Here is a 23636-nt window from a genome sequence, read left to right on the forward strand (position 1 = left end):
GATTTGGGGGATCTGAGGGAGAATCGGGGATCCTGAGGGGTTTTGGGGTGGATTTTGGGAGGTTCTGAGGGAGAACTGAGGGTCCTGAGGGGGTTTTGGGTGGTTTTAAGGGGATGTGAAGGGGCTGAGATGATGTGAGGGACTTTGGGGGGTCCTAAAGGGAGAACTGGGGGGTCGTGAAGGGGTTTAGGGTGGATTTTAGGGGGTTCTGAAGGAGAATTGAGGGTCCTGAAGGGGTTGGGGGGGATTTTGGGGTGTCGTGAGAGAGGATTTGGGTTGTGACAGCATTTGAGGGGAATTCTGGGGGGTCCTGAGGGGATTTGGGAGGTCTTGCAGGAATTTAGGGGGGATCTTGAAGGGTTCTGAGGGGATTTGGGGGGGGTCCCAACTGGGTTTTGTGCATCCCGAGGTAATGTGGGGGGAGTTTGCGGGTTCTGTGGGGATTTGAGGGTCTCTGAAGGGATGTTTTGCAATTTTGGAGGGATTTGGTGTCATTTTGGGGTCCCTGACCAGATTTTGGGCTTTTGGGGGTATTTTTGGGATATTTTGGGATAATTTCATGGTCTCTGACCAGAGTTTGGGGTTTTTTTGGGATATTTTGGGGTAATTTAGTGCTCTCTGACTGGAGTTTGGGTTTTTTTGGAGTATTTTGGGGTAATTTTGGAGTCTCTGACCGAAGTTTAAGTTTTTTGTGGGGTATTTTTGGAGTATTTTGGAGTAATTTTGTGGTCCCTGACTGGAATTTTGGGGCATTTTTTGGGGTGTTTTTTGGGTAATTTCATGGTCCCTGACCGGAGTTTAGGGGTTTTTGGGGTATTTTGGCGTAATTTTGTGGTCCCTGATCAGAGTTTTGGGGAATTTGGGGCAATTTCCTGGTCCCTGAGCAGAGTTTGGGGGATTTGGGGTAATTTCGGGGTGTTTTGGGGTAATTTTGGGGTAATTTCCTGGTCCCTGACCGGAGTTTTGGAGAATTTGGGGTAATTCTGGGCTCCCTGCTGTTGCGGTGTGTTGCAGCTGGGTTCATCGTGCCCACGGAGGGCGCAGCTGCCGGTGCTGGGCAGGGGAACAAACGAGATGGGTCCTGGTTCCAGAAAGCTCCAGAATCTATTCCTTACCCCCGGGCAGGAGGGGCGGGATGGGGACGAAGGACCAGGCAAAGGCAGGGCCGGGGGTTTTTACAGGGGATCCCAGGAGGGAGTTGGCATTGGAGGCAAGAGAGGAGTTCTTAGCAGCACAAGGAGGGTGAGATCAAATTCCTGTCTCTTAGGAACAGGGGCACTCCACAACTCCCTGTTTTTAAATTGATCAATGCATGCTGAATAACTTAAAATAAGGGGATTCTCGGGAATATGACTGAATAGTTTACAAAACCAAAATGAATATTGTTCAGCAAATGAATATTAATAATTAATAATTATTAATTATGATTAACAAGGAATAGAAAAGCATTTGAGTCTTAATCACAAAGGATAAAGTAACAGAAATGATGATACTTGATTAAATGAATACATTTTTACTTAATGAGTTAACAGCTCAATCTCCTCAGGCTTTTGATCTCCTCACCAGGAGGGGTGCAATTCTTTGATCCCCTCTTCACGAGGGGCACAGACTTTAGTGTTTGGTCTCAGCTTTGGCGCTGGTATTGTGGGTGTTGTTATTGTGAAAAATGAGTATTATATGGTTGGCTTTTTGCAAATATTAAAAGGAATATTATGTGTGTTATGTTAGAAAGTTAATCAGTTTTACTTAATTAATGCTGTGTTAATCCTCTTAAGTAGTGTGGTAAATAGAGTTTTAGGCTATAGCATAATATTAAAATAGAAACTATGCGATGTAAGATACTTTTCTAACTAGCTCAAGAAAGGGATGAGATGTTCAAGAAATTCTTTTCACAGAGATAACAGCAACAAGACACTAAAATCCCAAAGAGAAGAATTATTGCCTCCTTATCATGAAGAACCAGACTCCTTTCACCTCCTTCTTTCAGACTCCACGGAGCCAAACCATGATTTACGAGATATAGGGGGGTAAGGTGACAATAACCAGAAAAATCTCTACTTGGAATGTTTGCATCATGTATGAGATTTATGAATATGCAGCAGGCTATTGCTTTTAAGGGTTAACCCTTTGTTAGCTGACATGCTGTTCTGAGGAAAGCATCCAAACATCCGTAATTCTTTGCTTTTTTATTGTCCTAACTCTGATTGTCCAAGTTCTTACTGTTCTATTTTTTTATTCCTGTTTTTGTAACTATTTTATTACTATTGAACATTTAAATTTTTAAAACAAGTGATTGGTTTTTCACAGGGTGGTGGTGAGGCCGGCTGACTCCTGCACGGGGCTCGCAGCCGCGCCACGCGGGCCCGGGGCAGGGCCAGCTGCAGCGGCACAGCAGGAAGGGGGAGAGGTAGGTAGGGGGGAAGGGGAGGTTTGGGACCAGAGGAGAAGGAATTGGTGGGAAAAAGGGGAATCTTAAACAGCGTGGTCAGCGCCGTTTTCAGAAGGAGGGCCCAGGACGGCGCGGCCTGCCATGATCCACTTGTACAAGTGGGGTTGTGATGGTTCATTAACTGATCTCAGAGTGCAAAACAACACAGAGGGGATTTCAGTATTCATCAAAACAAATGCACCTTTACTGAGTGCCCACAGCAAATGTGATAGAAGGATTAGAAAGGAGATAAAGGATAGAGAGAGAGAGAGGAAAAGAAGGGCTGGGGGGAATAGCTGCCAATGGAGAGATGAAATCCCTGTGGTCCGGCCAGTAGATCCGTCTTGTCACATCGAGGAGAATCTCAAATTCTTTGGTTAACTCAGGGGTCTCTTATAGTCCTCTGCTGAGGGGAGAATGGGTTAAGACAACAGAGAATAAGTGTATTGAAAACAGGTATGGACAGTCCATGTTCCAAAACAGGACAAAGCAATCTCAGCAGTGAGTGGGACCCATTGTTTCAGGATTGGTTCTGTGCGAAACCAGTCTTGGTCCAGTGAACACACCTGCAGGCAACACTTGGCAGACATCCCACTTCCGTCAGACCAGCATCCTGTGTTAGAATTATAAGGGTCTCAGTCTCATTCCTTGGGAGGGGGCTTCAGTCTCCGTCCTTGATGGTGGTCATGAGGCAGATGAGGGATCTTCCGTGGGGGGATCACCAGAGTTAGCTCAGAAAGTTCATTTGGCCAAGAGATGGGGAAATTCATGGGCCATTGTGGGGTGGTGAAGCAGGTGTGAGACCGTGGATGCACAGCAAGCACACCTGCACACAATCACTTGGTGAGCATCCACTTCAACCAGGCCAGAACTCCAGCCAGGGCCCTCAGGGTCTGTCCTGGCGACGGTCATGAGGCAAATGAGGGAAATTTCGACCGTCTCTTACACAGCAATCACCATTCCGGGTAGGGAACGGGGGATGTGGAAAGACAGGGGGTGAAGGAGGACACAGGGTGGCGAGAGGATGGCAGTGCTCCCAAACTCCCTCCCAGTCACACCCAGCACCCCCAAACTCCCTCCCAGTGCCCACCAGGACCCCCCCAACCCCATCCCACGCTCCCCAGCATCCCCCAATCCCCTTCCCAGCCATTGCCCAGCCCCCAGCCCCTCTTCCAGTTCCAAGACAGCTCCCTTCAGCTCCTTCCCAGTGGCTCCCAGCACAGCCCAGTGGCTCTCCCAGTGCCCCCGGGGGCTCCCCCATATCCCAGTGCAGCTCAGGGGGTGCTCCAGGCTGACGTGCTCCACCTGGCTGGTGTAGGTGAGCCTGCCCTGGGGGTGGGGGTTTCAAGCAGCTCCAGGAGCTGGTAGTCCAGTCCCTGTTGGGGACCATGTCTGTGGCCACCATGTGGTCTGAGAGCTCCTGCTGGCCCTGGAACCACCTCACCTGGATGTGGGCAGGGTAGAAATCCATGACGGAGCAGAGCAGGTGGCCGGGGCCGGGCTGGGAGCTCGAGGGCACCAGCAAGAGGGACACACTGGGGGCACTGGGGGAGAGGGAGAGAGTGGGGACACACTGGAATCAGCTGGGGAGCACTGGGAGAGGGGAGGGCTTTAGTGGGGTGGAGAGGGACAGGGAATGGACTGGGAGGGAGTTGAGTGGCACCGAGAGAGGTGGGAGAGGATGGGGGGTACTGGGAGAGACGGTGGAAGTCTTGTCGTGAACTGGGAATAGACTGGGAATAGACTTGGAGGGGCTGGTTGGAACTGGGAAGGACTGGGATGGTCTGGGAATGAACTGGGAGGGACTGGAGTGGCACTGAGAAAGGTGGGAGGGGCACTTGGCACTGGGAGAGAGCGTGGAAGTCGGAGAGTGGACTGGGAATAGACTGGGAGGGTCTGGGAGGGAGTTGGAGGGACTGCGGTGGCACTGGGAGGGATCTGGGAATGGACTGGGATGGAACTGGCAATGACGTGCGCGGCGCCGCGAGGCCGAGTCCAGCTCGGGGCACTCGGATCTGCGGATCATCCTAGCAACAGATGGGTCATCGGAGGGACGAGCTGTGATTGGCTGAGAGGCGTTAGTTATCTCCACGCTCGACCGAGATGGACGCGCCGCGGAGCACTGGGAGTGATCGGGATGGACTGGGATGGGCTGGAGGAGCCACGGGGGGGTCACTGGGTGGGAGAGGATGTCCCAGTGATGGGCACAAGGAGGGCTGCGGCCTCTGAGGCGATTCCCAGACTCGAGAGATACTGGGAATTTCAGGAGCTCCAGGGTCATTTGCAGGGCAGGGTCCGAGGGGACGCGCTCTGCCCCGCGCTCCCCTCGGCGCTCCACCGTTGTGAACGGGGCATAAAGCTCGTAGTTTCGCCAGCACTGCGTGTCCACCAAAGCCCGGTAGTACTCCATGTGAACCGGGTGCCTGTTAGAGCGCTTGGCATTCATCTCCCCATAGGCGATGAACCCCACGTACACCCCGACGTCGCTGTCCAATATCAGGAACTGCTCCCGGTTGTAGATGAACCTCTCCACGAACCTCACCTTCTCCGTGCCGTTCAACAAGTGACACTCTTCAATCTCATCCCTGTGAGTGTAGGACACAGCTCCGGGGTGCCCCCCCAGCACCCCCAGAGCACCGGGGGCCAGCCCGGATCCCCACTGCGCACTCCCTGTGCCCCACGGCCGCCATGGGACCCTCCTGCCCGCGCTGCCGCTTCCTCTGTGCCATCCTTCCCCCATTTCCCCTTCCACATCTTTTCCCCTCCCATCTCTGGCCGCTCCCAAAATCACTTTAAGGGTCCCGTTTCCCCATTTTCCTAAAAATCCCTCAATCCCCAGCCACTCTCGGGCTCAGTTTCGGGGTCCCCCCTCCCCTTTTCCCCACCCTCTCCCAACTCTCCTTCACCTCCGCCCACCCCTCTGCCCCTCCCGCTCTCCCTTTGGGGGGTCCCCTCCTCCTCCCGTCCATTCCGGGCTCCCCCCTTCGCCCCCTTTTCCCCCTTCTCCCCCCCTGTCCCACCGCCTCCCGCCCCCCCGCTCACCCGAGAGCTCCGCGCCCGCAGCCGGGGGCGCTCCCAGCACCACCAGTGCCACCAGTCCGGCCCCGGTTGCCGCCCCTCGCCCCACGGCCAGCGCCGGGCAGGGGCCGCAGCCCCGAAGCAGCCGCGCTGCGCTGGGAGCACCAGTCCGGAGCGGGGCGGGCTCGGCAGCGCCGCGCGCTCTCATTGGCTCTCGCCACTGCTGGGGAGCGATTGGCCACGGGCTCTGCCCGGCAACCGATGAGGCAATCCAACGCCCCGCGCTTTCATTGGCTGCGCCGCCTTCTGCCTGCGCTGGGATTGGCTGAGGCCTTTCCGGGAGGCTGCAGCCCCGGGCTGGGGGATTTTTTGGGGAGGGGGAACCTTGGGGCGCTGGGCAGGTGGGAGCTCAGGTATGCTCAGAAATGTGTGCCCAGGTTCGCGGGATCTCAAGGGTGCCCGTGGCAAGTGGTGACGCTGGCCCGATGCAGAGCCGCTCTGTCCCTGCCCCCCGCAGCCGCACAGCGACAGAAAATGGAACCGAGGGTTCCTCCGTGGGGACAAGGACCGGGAGAGATCCCTCGGCGAATCCGGCACGGGCACGACAGACCCGGCCTGGGCACACGGAGGGAATTTATTACCAACCAAATCACAGCAGCAGAAGGAGAGGGCAAAGAAATTTCTCCAACACCTTCCCCCACCCAACAGGGATCACCCGGATCGGGGGTCACCGGGGCTCTGCCCAACGGGGGTCACTGGGGATCATCCAGCGCGGATCCTCCCATGGGGGATGGAGCTGGAGCAGCGCACGAAGCACCTCCCACACTCGGGACACTCGCAGGGCCTCTCCCTGGTGTGGAAGTGCTGGTGAGTGACGATCCCTGAATTCCACCTGAAGCTCTTCTGACATTCCAAGCACTCATGGAGCCGTTCCCCAGTGTGGATCTTGTGGTGCTTGCTGAGGTCAGAGGTCCCACTGAAGCTCTTCCCACATTCCCACTCCCCAGCGTGGATGTTCTGGTGTTCCATCAGGGCGGAGCTGTAGCTGAAACTCTTCACACATTCCAAGCACTTGTGCGGCTTCTCCCTGTCATGAGGCTTCTCCACCAGCTCTGAGCTCCAGCTGGATCTCCGGACACCTTCCTGGCTCAGGGGGGTGTAGGCGAGACGGAGGTAGCATGGTCGGGACGGACGGAGACGAGAGATCTCTGAAGCCAGGTCGTGGAACTTGCGGTTTATTGCAAAGGGCGTGGGTGCAGGGCCCTGCTGGGAGCTGCCAGCTGCAGCTCGGAGCAGGCCCGAGAGAAGAGAGAGGATGAGAGGGTAATAACGTAAAAGGCAAGAGCTAAGAGCATAGAAAAGTAAGTAAGAGCAAGAGCGCAAGAGTAAGAGTAAGAGCGCAAGAGTAAAAGCAAGAGAGCGAAGTTCCCGTTACAATACAATAAATCATCTTCTGTGTTGGATATTCTGATTCTCACTAACCAATCTAGTACAGCATACAAATCCTATAGCATTTACATACAGCCTATAAGAATCAATACATTACCATACTGTGCTACATTTTAAACCCTAAAAACTACTCTTCAGACCCCTTCTGCCAAGCTGGCAGACCCTTGGACCTGCCTGCTTGCAGAGGGTCTTGTATCATCCAAAGGGGATTACCTTCAGCCAGCCACACCATTGTTTTCCTGTTGTTCATTAACTAAGGGATCTCAAAGCCTGCTTTCATTTCAATCTTGCTTATAGTTTCTATATTCTCAAAATCTTTTGCCAGGCAATCATATTTGTAAGGCTTTCCTGTTGCATCTTCCCAAACAGGGGGGCTCTTTCCTCCCTGCAGCTCCCTGGGCTGGGTTTGCAGCCACTCCTCATGAGGGATCTCTGAGGTTTTTCCTCCTCCTCCATCCGGCCACAGCTTGGCAATGACAGATCCTGGTTTGGGGGAAACCAAGGTGGGAGCGCCTTGGAGTAGAGGGTCCCCGTGGCCAAGTCCATCTCTGGAAGTCAGCAGGGGTCTTGTGTCCATGAAAATCTCCACAATGTCAAGATTCAGCCCAAAAAAATCTCTCCCAGGAGCTCCCTATTGCTGATCTCTCCACTTTTGTGGTTCCAGAGTTTTCCTTTCCTTGGGATGATGGGGGTCCAATGCCTCGAGGGGTTCTCTTTTCTCCAGCATCCTGCTTAGGGATGTTCCAGGGGCTTTTGTAGGTCCATGGGGGGTTCATGGGATACTCTGAGATCCCAGGAGTCCCAGGGGTCCCTCTTCTCCAGGCTCCCCCACTTTCCAGCCAGACGGGATCCCCAGCTCTGGGATCGCCCCTCTCTGCTCTCCCCACTCTGGGGGTCCCAGGGGTTCCCCTCCCCTGCTCTCCCAGGGGTCCCCAAGACCTATGTCCTCCCCTGCCCATACTGGGCAATGGCCACATGGACCCCCAAAGATCCCCCCAAGGGGCTCAGCCTTGGGGTCCTGCAAGATCCAAACCTACACACACACAGAAAAAAACCTCCCAGGGATGCCAGATGATATTTGGGGTCAATTCCACAATCTGCAAGCTCCAAATACACCCCAATAGAAAACCCTCTCAGCGACACCCCAATGGATTTGGGACAAGCTCCCCCTCCCCTCTCACCTGCAGGACAAGGTGGGGGCGATGGTCCTGTGCCTGCGGCCACAGGGGACACTGGAACCTCCTGTTCCTGCTCCTGCTCCTCCTCTTCCTACTCCTCCTTTTCCTCTCTCCCTCCTCCTCCTCCTTCCTAATCCCACCTCCTCCCCAGTTCCTGCCCTCTGTGTATTTAAGGTTGGAGAATCTTGCTTGTTTTTAGAACTAGAACAAAGATCCCCGATGGAACAAGGCTTGCTGCTTTTAGTCAGAAGTATCAGTGACTAAAGGTCACGTTTCCTTTGGTTTGGTGCTGTCCTTGTTCCTCCTCAGTGTTCAGGCTGGGCTATGGGGTGTCCTTGTGTGCTGCATTTTCCAAGTTCCTCTGGCATCCTTTGGGCAATAGGCTGTGCCCTGGGAGGGTTCTTTGTGCTCCTTTGTGACACAGGAGAACCTTCTAGGCGGTTTCTGCGTGAGCTGCTGCTGTGGTGTCACAGGAGCAGTGCCACGTCCCCGTGGTGTTCCCGTTGCCGTGGGACACGGAGGCCTCAGTGCCCAGAGTGGCTCTGGGCTTGCTGCAGGAGGATCCTCCTGCCCGAGGCATTCTCAGCAGCCAGCCCAGCCCTGACGGGTGTCCTCCTGTGCTCACAGGGCTACAGGCTGCAGACGTGTGCAGCGCAGCCAAAATGATCCAGCACGTGGCTGCTGCAGTTTGCACTCTGTACTCGGTGGCTTATTCGGGGTATTTTTTAACCCACTTGGCACGTAAGTCGAGGCTTTCCCTCGGTGCAGCATCTGTGGGTTTGGGCTTGCTGTGTCCTTTGAGTTCTTCCTCTGGAGCTGAGTTGACTTTGGAACCAAATTGCCATGAAGACACCATTGTTTTGGGAGAGCTGCTGCCAGCAGCTGCAGCTGAAAAAGGGGGTGTCTGCAGCCAGGGGGGCGTGCACAGCATTTGCAATGAGCCCTGAGGGGTTCTGTTCCCTCAGGCAGGGAGTCTGTGCCAGCAGAGCCTGGAACTCCCTCCGTTTGCTGCTCCGGCCAAGAACTGACCCAGCCCAGTATTTTGTGCTGTTCTCTTGCTTGCTGTGGGAAGGGACTGTGGCTCCTGCAGGGATGCTGTGAGAGCAAAATGCTCTCTTGGAGTTGCCTTGCTCCATGGCATTTCCCACCACAGGCAGTTTTTCTCCTAACAGCATCTGGTTCATGTTCCCTCTCCCATTTCAGGGCACTTCTTCTGTGGATCCCGAGCAGCTCCTCCTTCGGTGAGTGGGAAAGGAACCTTTGGTGTTTGGAATTGTGCAGCAAGTGGTGAGCTTGGCATGTGGCAGCCGAGTGCCAGCCTGGGAGGCTGAAGGAAAGTTCCTGTCAGTGTCTCAGCAGCAGCAGCAGCAAAGGGATCCCCGTCAGTTTTCTCCTTTTCTGCTGAAGAGCTTTTGAAGAGCTGCAGGTCTGGCTTTGCAGGCAGAGGATTGCTGGCTGGCTTTAGCCATGGTGGAATGTTGAATTCCCAGCAATAAGTGGCAATGTCGACTTTAGCTCCTTGTTAGTTGGAACAGCTCCAAACCCAATTTCTGCTTAGTGCAGCTGGATGTGCAGCTGAGGATAAATAAGGTGAGAACTGAGGTAGAACTTCCCGTCCCTCACGCTGCCGTCTGTCCACAGGGCACAAAAGCAGCACCAGCACCTCCTGTGGCTCCCCCTGCTTCCAAAGAGGAGGCCAAAGAGGAGGAAGACAGCAGTGAGCTTCCCACTGTTCTGGGGGACGATGGTGAACTTCCCTCAGAGCCAGGAGGTGACAGTGAGCTTCCCTCAGAGCCAGGAGATGACAGTGAGCTTCATGCTGTTCTGGGAGATGAGGGCGAACATCCCGCGGTGTGGGAATGCCACGGCGAGGCTCCCGCGGATTGGGACAAGGACAGTGGACATCTCCCGGAGTGGGACGAGGAAGGTGGATGTCCCCTGGTGTGGGACGAGGATGGCCAAGCTCCCGAGGCATGGGATGAGGACAGCAGACATCTCCCGGTGTGGGATGAGGATGGAGGACATCCTGTGTCTTGGGAAGAGGAGAGTGAACATCTCCCAGCATGGGAAGTGGACAGCGAACATCCCCTGGCTTGGAAAGATGATGGAGAACCTGCAGCGTTTTGGGAAGAGGATGGAGAAGCTGCAGCATTTTGGGAAGAGGATGGAGAACCTCCCTCTGCTGTGGGATCCTGGGCTGAACATTCTGACAGCAGCACAGCCCTGCAGCCAGAGGGGAGAGGGGAGTGGTGCCTGATGCAGCTGAGTACGTCTGCTCTGTCCCTGGGTGCCCGAGCAGGGCGCTGTGTGTGTGTCTCAGCATCAGCTGCACCCAGGCTTGCTCTGCAGCTGAATGTCACCGAGCCATTTCTTGTCCTTCCCCAGCTGAGACCAAGGGGCTCACGGCCCCCGGGAGTGGGGCTGCGTTCTGGCTCTGCTGCAGGGCGGGGTCTCACTCTGGGAGGGAGCGTCTTCCACGTGGTTTCTTTTCTTTCAGGGAACACCGTGAGCGAGGCGGAGCCTGCCGAGAAATACCTGGAGCTGGAGCAGATTGGCCAAGGGTAAGGGCACGGCAGCGACTTCTGCACAAGCAGGGCCAGGGGTTGTGCTGGGGCAGGATCAAGTGAGAACTCAGGAGAGCTCCAAACACCTTCCGACACTGGGCTACCATCCTGCTGTCTCTCAGTCCTGATCAGAATTGATAACTGTGGTCAGGAGGCATCGTCAGAGGGCCCTGAGGCTGGCAGTGTCCTGCCTGCAGCACGGAGCAGGACCTGGAAGATCTTCTGTCCCTGGAATTGGATTGCCTAAAAGAGCAACTCATCATCTGATGACTGTCAGAAAGCAATTCTCAAGAAGATTTCTTTCAAATATTTTCCTTTGAAAAATATCCACGGGTCAGAATGATCAACCTAAAGGTTTAGAAACAGAAACCAGAGATGAACTAATTAGGGCTCTATTCTAGCACAGGTAGCAGACCCCATCCATTCAGTAACAAACACAGAGCTGATGCACTCAGGGGGAAAATGCATCACCTGCCTGATGGCAGGGCCCTTGTGGAACCTGCAGGTCTTAGGCAGGACATGGAAAAGGATGAAATGCATACTTTTACAGTTCTTTAGACACCCATTTCCCCTCCTAGGTTTTGAACTAAAGCAGTTCAGGGTGGACATTTGGGATTTGCTCCAGCCCAGTTCCTTCGTGCTGGGTCTCAGTTTTCTCTTGCACACCTTGCATGGCAGAGGGCTGGTGGCTGCTGTGCTGTTGTTGGAAGGGTCGATGCACCCAGGTGTTTGTGAAGGCTGCAGGCAGCAGAGATCTCCTGTCTGGGCTGGCTTTCACTTCCAGGGCCTGAAGCGCTGCTTCTTTCTTCTCTGCTGTTTTGTCTCCAGGGCTTTCGGAACCGTTTATAAAGGATTGGACAGGGCCACTGGAGGAGAGGTCAGTGTCAACACGCCCAGCACGCCTGGCAGCTCTCCAGGGCTTTCCCCTCTGCTGGGAGCTGTGGCTGCAGCTTTGCGGGCCAGCAGAGCTTTCCTGCTCAGGCTGCTCCTCTGAAGGCAGAGCAGTGTCAGCCTGCAGAGCACAGCTGGGACAGACTTGGTCCTTCTGAAGTGCCAAAGGAATGCAAGGAGGGCAGCGGTGTCTGTCAGAGCAGGACACGCTGGCTTGGTCTGCATATCTAAAAGTGTGAATGCATCAGCTGCTGGAGACTGAGGCCCAATTTATCTTCATCCCAGTCTCTGACAGGAAAAATATTTAGCAGTATTTCCATCCTGCCTTTCATCTTCAAAGGGAACCTCAAGGCCTGATTAGAGAGAGATCCTGCTTGGGCTCAATTTGGGGTTTTAGTCCTACTTCAGCTGTTCACAGAGAGAGGGAGAGAAATGAGAAGATAGATGTCCAGAGCAAAGCTCTCTCCCAAACCCTGCAGGTGTGTTTGGGTCTGGTGTCAGTGACAGCCTGTGACAGGGATCACCTGAGCAATGGATGTGCGTGTTTGCTTTGTTGTGCAATCCCAAACAGAGAAGTTGCATCTGAAATCATGACCAAATCCCATAGAACTGCTAAAGGATTCCTGGCTGTTTTGCTCTGTTTTCACAGAACCAGAATTACCTCCTGCTTTCCAAATGGGTTTGAATAATAATAATGAGAGTGTTGAGGCCATTTGAGCAGACTGTAGGTGCAGAGGATGTTGTTAGAGCTTTGAGGCTGACAGCTGAGGGACCATTTCTGCAGAGCTTGCAAGGCCAAATGTCTCTGGCCATGTGTCCTGTGAGCAGCCCCCAGCTGGCAGAGCAATGGGCTGTGGGAATGGCACTTGCTGAGCTCTGGTGTCCCATCCCAAGGCAGTTTGGCACAGCCCGGCTCCGTCACTCCAAACAGACTCGCTCCGTGTTTGCTGTGGCCTCCTGCCACAGACTCCTGCAGTTCAAGGGCTGCCATGTCCCTTCAGGTGGCCATAAAGAAAATGAGTCTCCAAGGGCAGAACAGGGAACGAGCTGTGAATGAGATCCTGCTCCTGAAGGACAAGAAGAACCCCAACATTGTCAACTCTTTGGACAGGTGAGTGCTTCAGCTCTTATCCCGTGCCCGGGCCCTGCGTTAACCTTTCCTGGCATCCCGAGTCTGTAGCCTGTTTTGAAAATGCCTGACCCAGCCACATCTTCCCCAAACAACAGCCTGGCAGTTCACTCCCTGCGTGTGCTTTTGTTGCTTTGGTTTGGTTTTTCCTTCAAGTTGACCCCGTTTGCTGTGTCTTCCAACAAGTGCTGATGAACCACAGCAGAAATGACTTCTCTTGGCTTCTTCTTCCCAGCCCTTTTCCATTGCTACAGATGCCAGGCAGACCAGGTTCTTGTTTCCAGAAATGCCTCATTTGCCCATTTTTCACTGGCCTTGCCTGTTTCTGAAGGGACTTTCTGAAAGGTTTTCTGACTGCTTTTGTCCCAAGTGCTGCACAGCCTCCTCCCCTGGATAGCCCTGGCAGTTGTGTTGCCTTGTTCTGGAGGGAATGGTGGAACTGAGGAGTTCAGAAGCTGAACCAGCTGGGGGCAAGTGTTGTGGTTCCACATTGATCTGGGCTGTTGCTAACCTGCATTTTTCACCTGCTTGCCATCTAAGGCCTCTCCTTTCTCACAGGTGTCTCCTTCTCCTTTAGACTGTGCAGATTCCAAGGGCTGGGCAGCCTGGCAGGAATGTCTCTCCATCTGATTCTGTCCTCACTGACAAGTGACCTGGAAACAAAACTCCATCCAGGCTTTTCCATGGGGGAATTGAGCACTGCCCATTCATCTCCATGCCATTGTTTTCCTCTTCCAGCTTCCTTGTTGATGGAGATCTCTGGCTGGTGATGGAATACATGGATGGAGGAACTTTGCAGGACGTTGTCAGACAGACACGCATGGCTGAAGGAGAGATGGCAGCTGTCAGTCGGGAGGTGAGGGATCCTGCTTGTCACTCCCATGGCTGGGACACGATGGTCCTTCCAAACAGGCATGAGAACAGGAGTGGCTCCATGCTCAGGGCTTTGTTTCTGTGCTGTTTTCATGAGCTGGAGAAGAAAGAGCCTCTGCAGTGAACGGCCTGCCAGCATCACTGCACTTCTGCTCTGTTCTTGCTCTCTCTCCTGCTGTTGTGGTACTCTCTGTCCTTTTTTGATTTGATTTGCTGTTCTCAGCTTTGCCTTGCACCGTTTGCCTGGAGCTTGTGTGCACTGCACTCCTGGCCTGTCCCAGCAAAGCTGCTGCTGGCAGAACTCTGAACTGTCCTTTCTGGTGTGATATATTCGGGCCATTGGTTTTTACCCTGGTGTTTCTTGTTCTCTCTCAGTGTCTGCAGGGCCTGGATTTCCTCCATTCCAACCGGGTGATGCACAGGGATCTGAAGAGCTCCAACATCCTCCTGGGAATGGACGGCTCTGTCAGGCTGGGTGGGTGTTCCCGGCCAGGCACGGCGCTCCCGGGCTGCGGCTGTGGGGCTGCTTCCCAGTGAGGCCAGAGCCCCACAAGGGCTGCTGGGGGCACTGCCCGGGCCCTGCTGCCAGCTGAGAGTGGCTGCCCCTGCAGAGAGCTCAGGAGAGGAGCAGGGTGCCAGCAGTGCCTTTGCTCTGGCTCTGGCCCTTCCAGAGGGGCAGCAGTGGGAATCTAAAGCTCCAAGGGAATCAGTAAAAGCCACTGCATGAAAGCTGAGGGTTTCTGTAAGGGTCCAGTTCCATCTTTCCTTGGCTACAGCCCTGAGGACTTTTCCCGCTGACTGCACTACTGCATTCTCAGATGGAGAGTGGGGAATCTTTGTGCTTCGTTTCCTCATTCCAGCTGCCTTTGACAGGGTTTGTTTCTGTCCTCAGCTGATTTTGGCCTCTGTGCTCAGCTCAGCCCTGAGCAGGACCGGCGCAGCTCCATGGTGGGCACTGCTCACTGGATGGCCCCAGAAGTTGTGACCAGATCTCCTTATGGCCCCAAGGTGGACATCTGGGCCTTTGGCATTGTGACCATCGAGATGGTGGAAGGAGAACCTCCTTACTTCAGGGAAACGGGGGCCATGGTAAGAGGCAAATTCTCCAGTGGTTGCAGAGGCCTGTGAGCACAGGGGGGCCCTGCCCTGGGAGCAGCAGCTGGAGGTTTCTGCACATGGGAAGGGAATTCCCAGAGGACTCCAGCCTCAACACAGACGAATATTCTGCAGTCTCCAGCAACAATTTGCTTTGGGATTTACATTGTTGCAGCTCTTCTGGCTCTGAGGATGACATGGAAATGTGAAGCAAGTGCATCAGCCCTAATGTTTCCCTGCAAGAAAAGCCCAAACCAACCCCACATCCCATCCCCAAACCCAACAAGATTTCTGCAGGAGTTTCTAAAGGAGGTTTTTTCAAGATGATCTCCCCCCTGATTCCTCTCACTAGGAAACTTGTTGAAAACCTGAAGATGATTGTTCAACATCCCCATCGTCGAACATATTTCTTTCCTAGTCCAAGCTACTTTCTCCGTGTCACCAAAGCTGAGCTTTCAGCATCACAAATCTCCTGTTTTTGGCCTGGCAGTTTCTGGGATGGGGCATCAGGAATGCATTCACTTGAGTGTCAGTGGCACTGCAGAGATGCACTTGATGTAAGAATCCTGTGGAATAACCCAGGCAGACCACACTGACTCTGGAAAATGGCCTGTACAGATGGTGTCCATATTTGGAGAAGCAAAATATTCTATTTCTGATGGAGGCTCCTACTAACAGAGACAGCCAATGAAACTGGCTCTCGGGGAGAGATCATTTGGATGTTGCAGTGGCTGTGGCAGCCCCAGAATTTGGGTTTTTTGGTTGGCACAGAAAAATGAGCTGTGAGCAGCAGAATATTCATCTGTGTTGAGGCTGGAGTCCTCTGGGCATTCCCTTCCCATGTGCAGAAACCTCCAGCTGCTTCTCCCAGGGCAGGGTCCCTCTGGCAGGGAGGAAAGTGCCCGTGGAGCTGGGGCTGAGGACCCGGGGTGGATGTGAGCCCGTGTGGGTGTGAAGGAAGCTGGCAGAGCGCTGAGTTTGCTTTCCCTGCAGGCTCGCGCTCTGATCCGGCAGAACGGGACCCCGCAGCTGCAGGAGCCCCGGCGCCTGTCGGCTCTGCTGCGGGACTTCCTCGAGTGCAGCCTGGAGCCGGACGAGGAGCGGCGCTGGGCTGCCCAGGAGCTGCTGCAGGTGAATGCCAAGGGCTGCAGGGCAAGCAGCAGCGCGAGGGAGGGGTTTTCTTGTGGGGCCCCCTCCGACAGTCTCCAGCCTCGCTGCTTTCCACACGCAGAGCGAGCAGAATCCTCGCCTGCTTTGGCTTGGCAGGCTCCTTTCGAGGCCAGCTGGGCCTGGTGCCCCACAGTGAGCAGGGACATCTTCAACAGGTCAGGGGGCTCCGAGCCCTGCCCGACCTGAGCTTGGAGGTTTCCAGGGAGGAGGCACCTCCCACACCTCTGGGCACCTTCTGTCAGTGTTCCCCCACTCTCCTGGTTAAAAAATTCTCCCTTAGATCTAATCTGAGCGTGCTTCCCTCTCTTGAGTTTCAAACCATTTCCCTTTGTCCTGCTGCAACAGAGCCTGTGAGGAACTTGATTCTGGGAAGTAACAGTTCATTTCTTTCTTTTTTATCCTTTGGGCAGCACCCATTTTTGTCATCAGCCAAGCCTCTCTCCAGCCTGACCCCTCTGATCACTGCAGCGAAGCAACTGAGGGAGCAGCGGAGGAGATGAAGCACTTGAGGACAGCCTTTAGTTACAGTAGTTAGGACAACTAGTTAGTTTTGGTAGTTAGCACTGATAGGTAGTTATGGTAGTTAGTACTGCTAGTTGGTTATGGTAGTTTGCATAGTCTGTTTGTTATGGTTCTTGTTGGTTATGGCAGTTTTTGGAATAAAAACTCTCTCAAACCTCGACTCCCTTGACCTGTCCCTTCCTTCTCCCGCTGTGCCTCAGCTGCCCGGAGCCATGTGAGGGGAGAGTGGGCCCAGCCCGGCCCAGAGCTGAGCCCCAGCAGAGCCCTGGCAGAGCCCAGAGCAGCCTCGGCACCTGCAGAGTCAGCCTGGAAGGAGGCGCTTGGAGCCTTCGGGGCTGCACCCGGCTCTGGGTTACAAACTGTGTGTGCTGGAAAATGCCAGCGGCTCTGCAGGAGGGCAGAAGGGGCCCGGGGAAGGCCCAAGTGCTCCGTGCAAGGGAAAAACCTGCCCTGGCTTTGGTGTACATAACTAGGCAGTGTTGGCTTTTGCTTCATGTATTGAGTTTTTAAATTATTTTTATCACAAAGAGTTCGATATAGTACAGTTTGTAATCACCTTTCACTGCTTTTGCTATAGTATAATTTGTCAGGTTCTTGTGGCCAATGCCCTGGCCCCTGTGCAGCTCGTATCCTCAGAACATCATTTATGGATGATATTTTAGTTTATGGACAGTGTGAAAAACACACATTATAGTTTTGGCTTTCACAAACTATTAAAGTGGATGCCATGTGTTGTGCATTGTAATGTTAACTTTTGCAGAAGTAGCTGTAGTTGTGAAACAATAACTAATGCTTTTATTTTTGTATCTAACTGACAATAATGAGAATGACTCAGAGATATTTGTGAAATTGCTAATGCTGGTTTAAAGGACTTGTGGAAATAGCTAAAACTGTCTGCCTGGTCAGATAACATTTAAGGAAGGGATGTGATGAGGGTCCCTGCCACTGACCCTTCCACTGTCAGTAACTGTCACCTGCTGCAACCACAGAACAGGGGGCCCTTGTGAGGGAGTGACACACAACCCTCAAAACAACAACCCACGATTCCTGCACGTACTCTAAAAAGGCAAGTTGGGGGTCAAACCAACCTAAAGAATTCCTGGAACATGTAAAGGAGTTCAAAGAAATGTTTGAATGTGTATATTTTGAACAATACAGTGGAAAAACTAGACAAGAAGAGTTGCTGTGGTTAACCATTGTGCCTCTGGCCATTGCCAAGCACCCAGTGCTGTTACTGATTTGTCTCTAATTATCCCTTACTAAACTTTTAAAAATTCTAAAGAGTGAGGCTCTTTTCTCAGAAAACTCCAGTTTCTCACCCCTTGTTGTTCTCCCAAGCCAGGATTTGTCAATCCTAAATTTTGTCTGTGTGGAAGAGAAGGAGGCTGTGAAGAGAAGGAAGATGCACTGGTGTGGAGGCCCAGGTTCTTAACTCTCACTTCACTGCTTCCTTGCTGCACCTGTTGTTGTGCACTTGTGGAATGTGTTATGCAGATTGGTTTACCAAAGGGTGTTTTCTTAATTGGCCATTATCTTAATTGGTGATGGTGTTTGGATTGGTTGACCAATTGGATCTGTCTGTATTGGACTGTCTGTGAGGGGGTGAGTTTATTAATTAGTACAGAACAATACAGTATGGTAGGATAAGGTGATTGATCAGCCTCCTGCAATCATGGAGTCAATGCTAATCATTACCACATCAGACTGTCTGTAAGGGGGTGAGTTTATTAATTAGTACAGAACAATACAGTATGGTAGGATAAGGTGATTGATCAGCCTCCTGCAATCATGGAGTCAATGCTAATCATTACCACATCAGACTGTCTGTAAGGGGGTGAGTTTATTAATTAGTACAGAACAATACAGTATGGTAGGATAAGGTGATTGATCAGCCTCCCGCAATCATGGAGTCAATGCTAATCATTTCCATGACAGCCCTTGGCCCCCATCACTCAGAGCCTGAGCTGCTTGAGGTTTGTTCTGCTGGCAGCTGGGGACTGATGATTTTTCTTTCAGCACTGGACAGTCCTTGTTCCAGTGCCCCCATTTCTTACAGGATGCACTCTGCTCCTTCTCCTCAGGGGAAGCTTTCTTGGGTGACTTTTCCTGAGCTGCCTTCTTGCTGGGTTGGGATGAACTCTTTCCCTTGGGCCCCTGTCTCAAAACACCTTCCAGGCACCCTCCAGCAGTTGATCTCTATCTCAAATTCCCTTTATCTTTGCTTTCTTTCTCGCGGCCGGGGGCTGTGCACAAATCACCAACAGGACAGGACTGCTGGGAATGTGCCTTGAGCTGTTTGATTTTCCAGCATCACTCTCATTCCATGGTTATGGCAATGGGAAGATGCCAGCAGCTCACATCCCAGGCAGCAGACCAAGAACTCAATGTCACAACTCACTTTATAAGTTTTTTGACCAGTCACACCAAGCAGAAGCACACTGACAGTGCTTCCATCCAAGCACTGTCAGCACAGGTACCTTTGGTTAAACAATGCTGGCTAATTTCCAATACAATACCTGCTTGTGAGCCTTGAACACAATGCACAGAGCTCCAGTATTAACCTTCCAACTTCCAGTATCTCGCTGGATAAACTTTTCTGAGCTTAGGGAGTTATTCTAGACAAGCATGAATGCACAGACCGTTGTTCTGGTAGTCCTTGCTTTTCTACTTTTTAAATAATTTTTCTGCTGACCAAACTCGTGGCTGCTGCTGAGCTCCAGTCACAGTTCTGCTGTCTCTGAGGCCTTTTGCAGCTTCCCCAAAACCCTCTGATTTTGTGCATTCCCACACTGTGGAGAGTTTTGTGGAGACATGGCTTGAAGAAAAGGGACATGATAAAATACAGCTGGTAAAGCAACGGGCCTCTGGTGGGGGGCCTTTGGCAGGGCCAGTGTCCTTGAGCAGGAAGTTATACGATAACGGGATGCAGAAGCAGAGACTAGCTAATGAGGGGAGAAAACATAGGCATCCTGAGTATCTGATAGCAAAGGCTGAGCTGACCTTTTATAGCGAACCAATAGTGAGCTTTAGTTTTGCAATATGTATGAGCCTTATTATCACTGTTATAAGAGCGCGCATGTTAAATCAATAAATTGAGACTTGTTGATCATCATCGGATGTGCTTGTCTCCCGTCGACTCCGTCAAATGGTGACCCCTACGACGTGATCCTTGCCAGACACCACGGACGAGCGACGACCGGGTCGGGTCCCGAAGCAGCCGGGACGGCAAAAAAGCGCGAAAAAGGAGTTAAGACGCGCCATGCCCTGGGTGTCCGTACAGACGAGCCTGGCCGATACGTGCTGCCGAGACCTTGAGGGGCTGCAACAGCGCTGACGAATTAGGTATGGAAAGGCAAGCAGCATATGATTTATTTACCGCTTTTTTACAAAAGCGGCAGGTTAAGGAGATTGATTTACAAAAGGAGTTACCGGGGCTTTTAGCATATGGGTATGCCAAGGGAGTTTTTGCAAATCCTCATACCGTACATGAGTTGACAGAGTGGCGAAAATTCGGGGATTTATTATGGGAGGCTACATTAGAGGACGATAAGACGGCTAGAAAGTTGGGAAAGCTTTGGAGGGTGGTTCACAATGAGCTTCTGCAGCATCAGGCAGAAAAGAAAGCAGCTGAGCAGGCATCTGCCGCTCACACCAAGAATAGGAGTTATGGGAGTGATCAGGATCAGACCACTCCTTTACCCACTGTGTTCACAAAGGTGGTCCTGCCGCCTCCACCATCGCCTTCTACCAGAGCCGGTCCTGAGGTTGCTTGTGAGCCTTCTGCACCCCCCAAAGAGCAGGGGCCACGGCCGAGGGCACCCACTGCTGAATTCCCGCAGGGTAATGAGCCGATCCCTGGGGCGGAAAGCGACCTAGCGGAGGCCATTGCCAGGGAGCGAAGGGAGGCTTGGGCTGTGCTGGCGAAGGATGGCTTGGAGAGAGGGGATGACGGTGCAGTTAGTGCGGCAACCCAGCTAGCATGCCCGGTGACCTTCCAGGCACAGGCTGGTGGAGGATTACTAGCAACAATCACTGCTCTCGACTGGAAATTGCTATCACAATTGCGATCTACTGTTAGTCAGTTTGGGGTAACTAGTGAACCAGCAAGACAGATGTTGGATTATGTTTGGAATACTCAGGTACTTTTGCCTGCTGATTGCAGAGGGATAGTGAAGTTGATTTTCACTCAGCATCAACAACTTTTATTTCATGCACATTGGCAGGCGCTTGTTAATGAGTGTGTAGCGATACAGCAGCAGCCAGGAGACCCTCTCCATGGGGTGACTGTGGATGAGCTTATGGGTTTAGGAGCATTTCTTCGCACTGAAGCACAGGCTCTGATTGGACCGGACAAGTGCCGAGAGGCAATGAGGTTGGTTAGATTAGCAATAGATAGAGTGAAGGAACCGGGAGGAGTACCCGTGTATATGGGAATTAAGCAGGGCTGGGAGGAATCGTTCAGTTCATTTATAGATAAAGCTGCTGCTGCGATTGAGAAGGCAGGGGTACCCGAGTATATGAGAGGGGCTTTGTTGAAACAATGTGCTCTTCAGAATTGTAATTCAGCTACAAGGAGTGTAATTAATACACTAGGTGCAAACTGGACCATAGAAGAAGCACTAGAAAGAATGGCACAGATGCCGGTAGGATCACAAGTCTGTTTGGTAGATGCTATCAATCAGCTGGGATTAGGGTTACAAGAACAAGCAAAGGCTTCTCAGAATCAGGTGTTGGCTGCCCTTGCACCCCTTCAAGCGTCAGCTGCACTTACCCCGGCTCCGACAGGAAATCGGATGAGATGTTACTGGTGCGGAGGCATGGGTCACATGTGTCGGGAATGCCGAGCAACAGGGATCTGGTGCCAGAAATGCCACTCAAATACACACAATACAGGAGCTGTGTGGGTACCCGCAAAGTGGACTAAACCTGTTCTCAATGCAGCAGTTGGTGGGCAATCTGACAGAAGTGGACAAGAAGCGACTAGAGGAGAAGCTGCCAGTGATCCTACAGCCACTACTGATACAGCTGAAGGGACACTCGAAGGCGATCGACAGGGCTGTGACACACTGCCAGACTACTAAGGAGCTGACTGAAACTATTGAATCACTGTCATCTTTTTACATAAGGGGCCCAGCGGGCCAGAACTGTCTTGATTGTAATTGTTCATGTTGTGCTGCTTGGGTGGCATTGTATTGTGGGGGCTGCTGTAAGACCTTTTAGATAGAGCAGTCCTTGATCCAACAATTGTAGTGTAGTACGTGCTGGTATGACCATCGTTTTGATAGCTGGCAAAGGGAGCTGAGGGAACAAACAAGATTGGACATAGGTTCAGCTTTAAATCTTTTTGAAGCGCCTGAACAAAAGATTTTGGCTTATTATCGGTGGGAATTAAATCATATTGTAAAAAGGGTTAAAGCTCAAAGTAGGTCCTATATTGCATCTGCAAGGTGTAGAAAGTTGGTGCCCTTAACACAGCACTCTGTAGTAGGGCCCATTAAGGGGGATCCCGATGAAGAATTGGATCAATGCTTAAGAAAATTACAGGATCTAAAATTACAACGGTTAGGGACGCTGAAGATTAAAAGGAAAAAGAAGAAAAATAAGAGGGAAAAATGAAGCTTATTTTTGTTGTGTTGCTTAGTGCTGTGATAGCTGGGGTAGTAGGAGTAACGCGCTTTAATCAGCCAAGAGACAATATATGGATAACGCTTGCTAATCAAACTAATCAATCATCGCTTTGTCTTAGCTTAGGAGGAGTTACTAACCCCTTTCGAACGTGCTTGGTGGGCCTGCCTGTGTGGTCTCCCAAGGAGTTTTGTGGTCTGATAGATAATCAAACCTTCTTGCTCAAAAAGAAAACGGGGGAAGTGTGGAGAGTTTTGTGGAGACGTGGCTTGAAGAAAAGGGACATGATAAAATACAGCTGGTAAAGCAACGGGCCTCTGGTGGGGGGCCTTTGGCAGGGCCAGAGTGTCCTTGAGCAGGAAGTTATACGATAACGGGATGCAGAAGCAGAGACTAGCTAATGAGGGGAGAAAACATAGGCATCCTGAGTATCTGATAGCAAAAGTTGAGCTGACCTTTTATAGCAAACCAATAGTGAGCTTTAGTTTTGCAATATGTATGAGCCTTATTATCACTGTTATAAGAGCACGCATGTTAAATCAATAAATTGAGACTTGTTGATCATCATCGGATGTGCTTGTCTCCCGTTGACTCCGTCATGGGCTGAGTCCAGGGGCACTGCAGGGACATGGAGACACTGCGCAGGTGGCACCAGGGACACAGCAGTGCCACCTGTCCATTGGCACTGCAGTGGTGGCCCCAGGGACAGAGCAGTGGCACCAGTTCCATCCCAGTGCCATCAACCCCGTTCTATCCCAGTGCTCTCAGTGCCAGCCCAGTGCCACCACCCCATTGTCCCCATACCAATGGCACCATCCCAGTGCCACCAGTTTCACCCCAGTGTCCCCCACCCTGTCCCAGTGTTTCCCCCTCAGTGTCCCCAGTCTTGTCCCACTATCCTTGTCCACTTCCCTGCCAGGACCCTGATCTGGAATTGGTTTTTTTATTGTTTTTGGGAATCTAGCAGGATTTGGGGTCTGGGCTTTGGGATTGGTTGGGATGCAGGATTTGGGTTTATTTGCAATAATTTTTTGGGACACAGAAGCATCTGGAATTTGGGAGCATTTGGGATCCAGAATTTTGGATCTGAGATCATCTGGGATTGGCTTTTGGGGATCCAGCAAGATGTGTGGTCTGGGCTTTGGGATTGTTTGGGATCCAGGATGTGAGATCTTTTAGGATACGATTTGGGGTATCCAGCAGCATTTGGGATCTGGGAAGTTTTGGATCCAGGATTTGGGAATTGAGACCATTTGGGGTTATTTCTTGGGATCCAGCAGGATTTGGGATCGCCTGGGACCCTCAGTGTCCCCAACCCATCCTGATGTCCCCAGGGGGTCCCTTTTTCTCCCCTTCCCAGGCTCCCCTTGAAACCCCACCCCTTTCCCACGCCCCATCCCTTGCTCGCCAGGCCCCGCCCAGTTTCGTTTCTTCCTAGGCCCCTCCCCTTTCCCAAGCATCATCCTTGCTGCTGGGCTATGCCCACTTTTGTTTCCCTCCAGGCCCCGCCCCTTTCCCACCCCCCCCATTCCTTGCCCGCCATTTCCGGTGCTTCCCCCCCCCCCCCCCTTTTTTCACACCCCGGGCCACGCCCCCTCCACTTTCCATTGGCCACTGCTCCTGCTGCTCCGCCCCTTTCCGACACTCCCATTCCTCAGCTTTCCAATCCCTGCCCCTCCCCGCTCTGCCAGTCC

General features: G+C 52.5%; 1 protein-coding gene and 1 long non-coding RNA gene across 2 annotated transcripts; one reads left to right on the forward strand and one right to left on the reverse strand.

The window, feature by feature from the left end:
* Window positions 1-2171: 2171 nt before the first annotated feature.
* Window positions 2172-9257, reverse strand: LOC132340455 (uncharacterized). The gene is made up of 6 exons (XM_059871481.1): window positions 9200-9257; window positions 6424-6654; window positions 5471-5693; window positions 3873-5013; window positions 2995-3254; window positions 2172-2834 (listed from the first exon to the last, which is right to left on the reverse strand). Exons 1-4 carry the CDS (start codon window positions 9255-9257, stop codon window positions 4008-4010), a joined length of 1518 nt encoding a protein of 505 aa, XP_059727464.1. The 3' UTR covers window positions 2172-2834; window positions 2995-3254; window positions 3873-4007.
* Window positions 9258-15556: 6299 nt separating this feature from the next.
* On the forward strand, window positions 15557-16477 carry LOC132340655 (uncharacterized). Its single transcript, XR_009489972.1, has 2 exons — window positions 15557-15756; window positions 16206-16477. It is a non-coding gene; the product is annotated as an uncharacterized LOC132340655 (long non-coding RNA).
* The last annotated feature ends 7159 nt before the right edge of the window (window positions 16478-23636 follow it).

This window comes from Haemorhous mexicanus, chromosome 32 (assembly GCF_027477595.1).
Source record: "Haemorhous mexicanus isolate bHaeMex1 chromosome 32, bHaeMex1.pri, whole genome shotgun sequence".
Lineage (NCBI taxonomy): Eukaryota > Metazoa > Chordata > Aves > Passeriformes > Fringillidae > Haemorhous > Haemorhous mexicanus.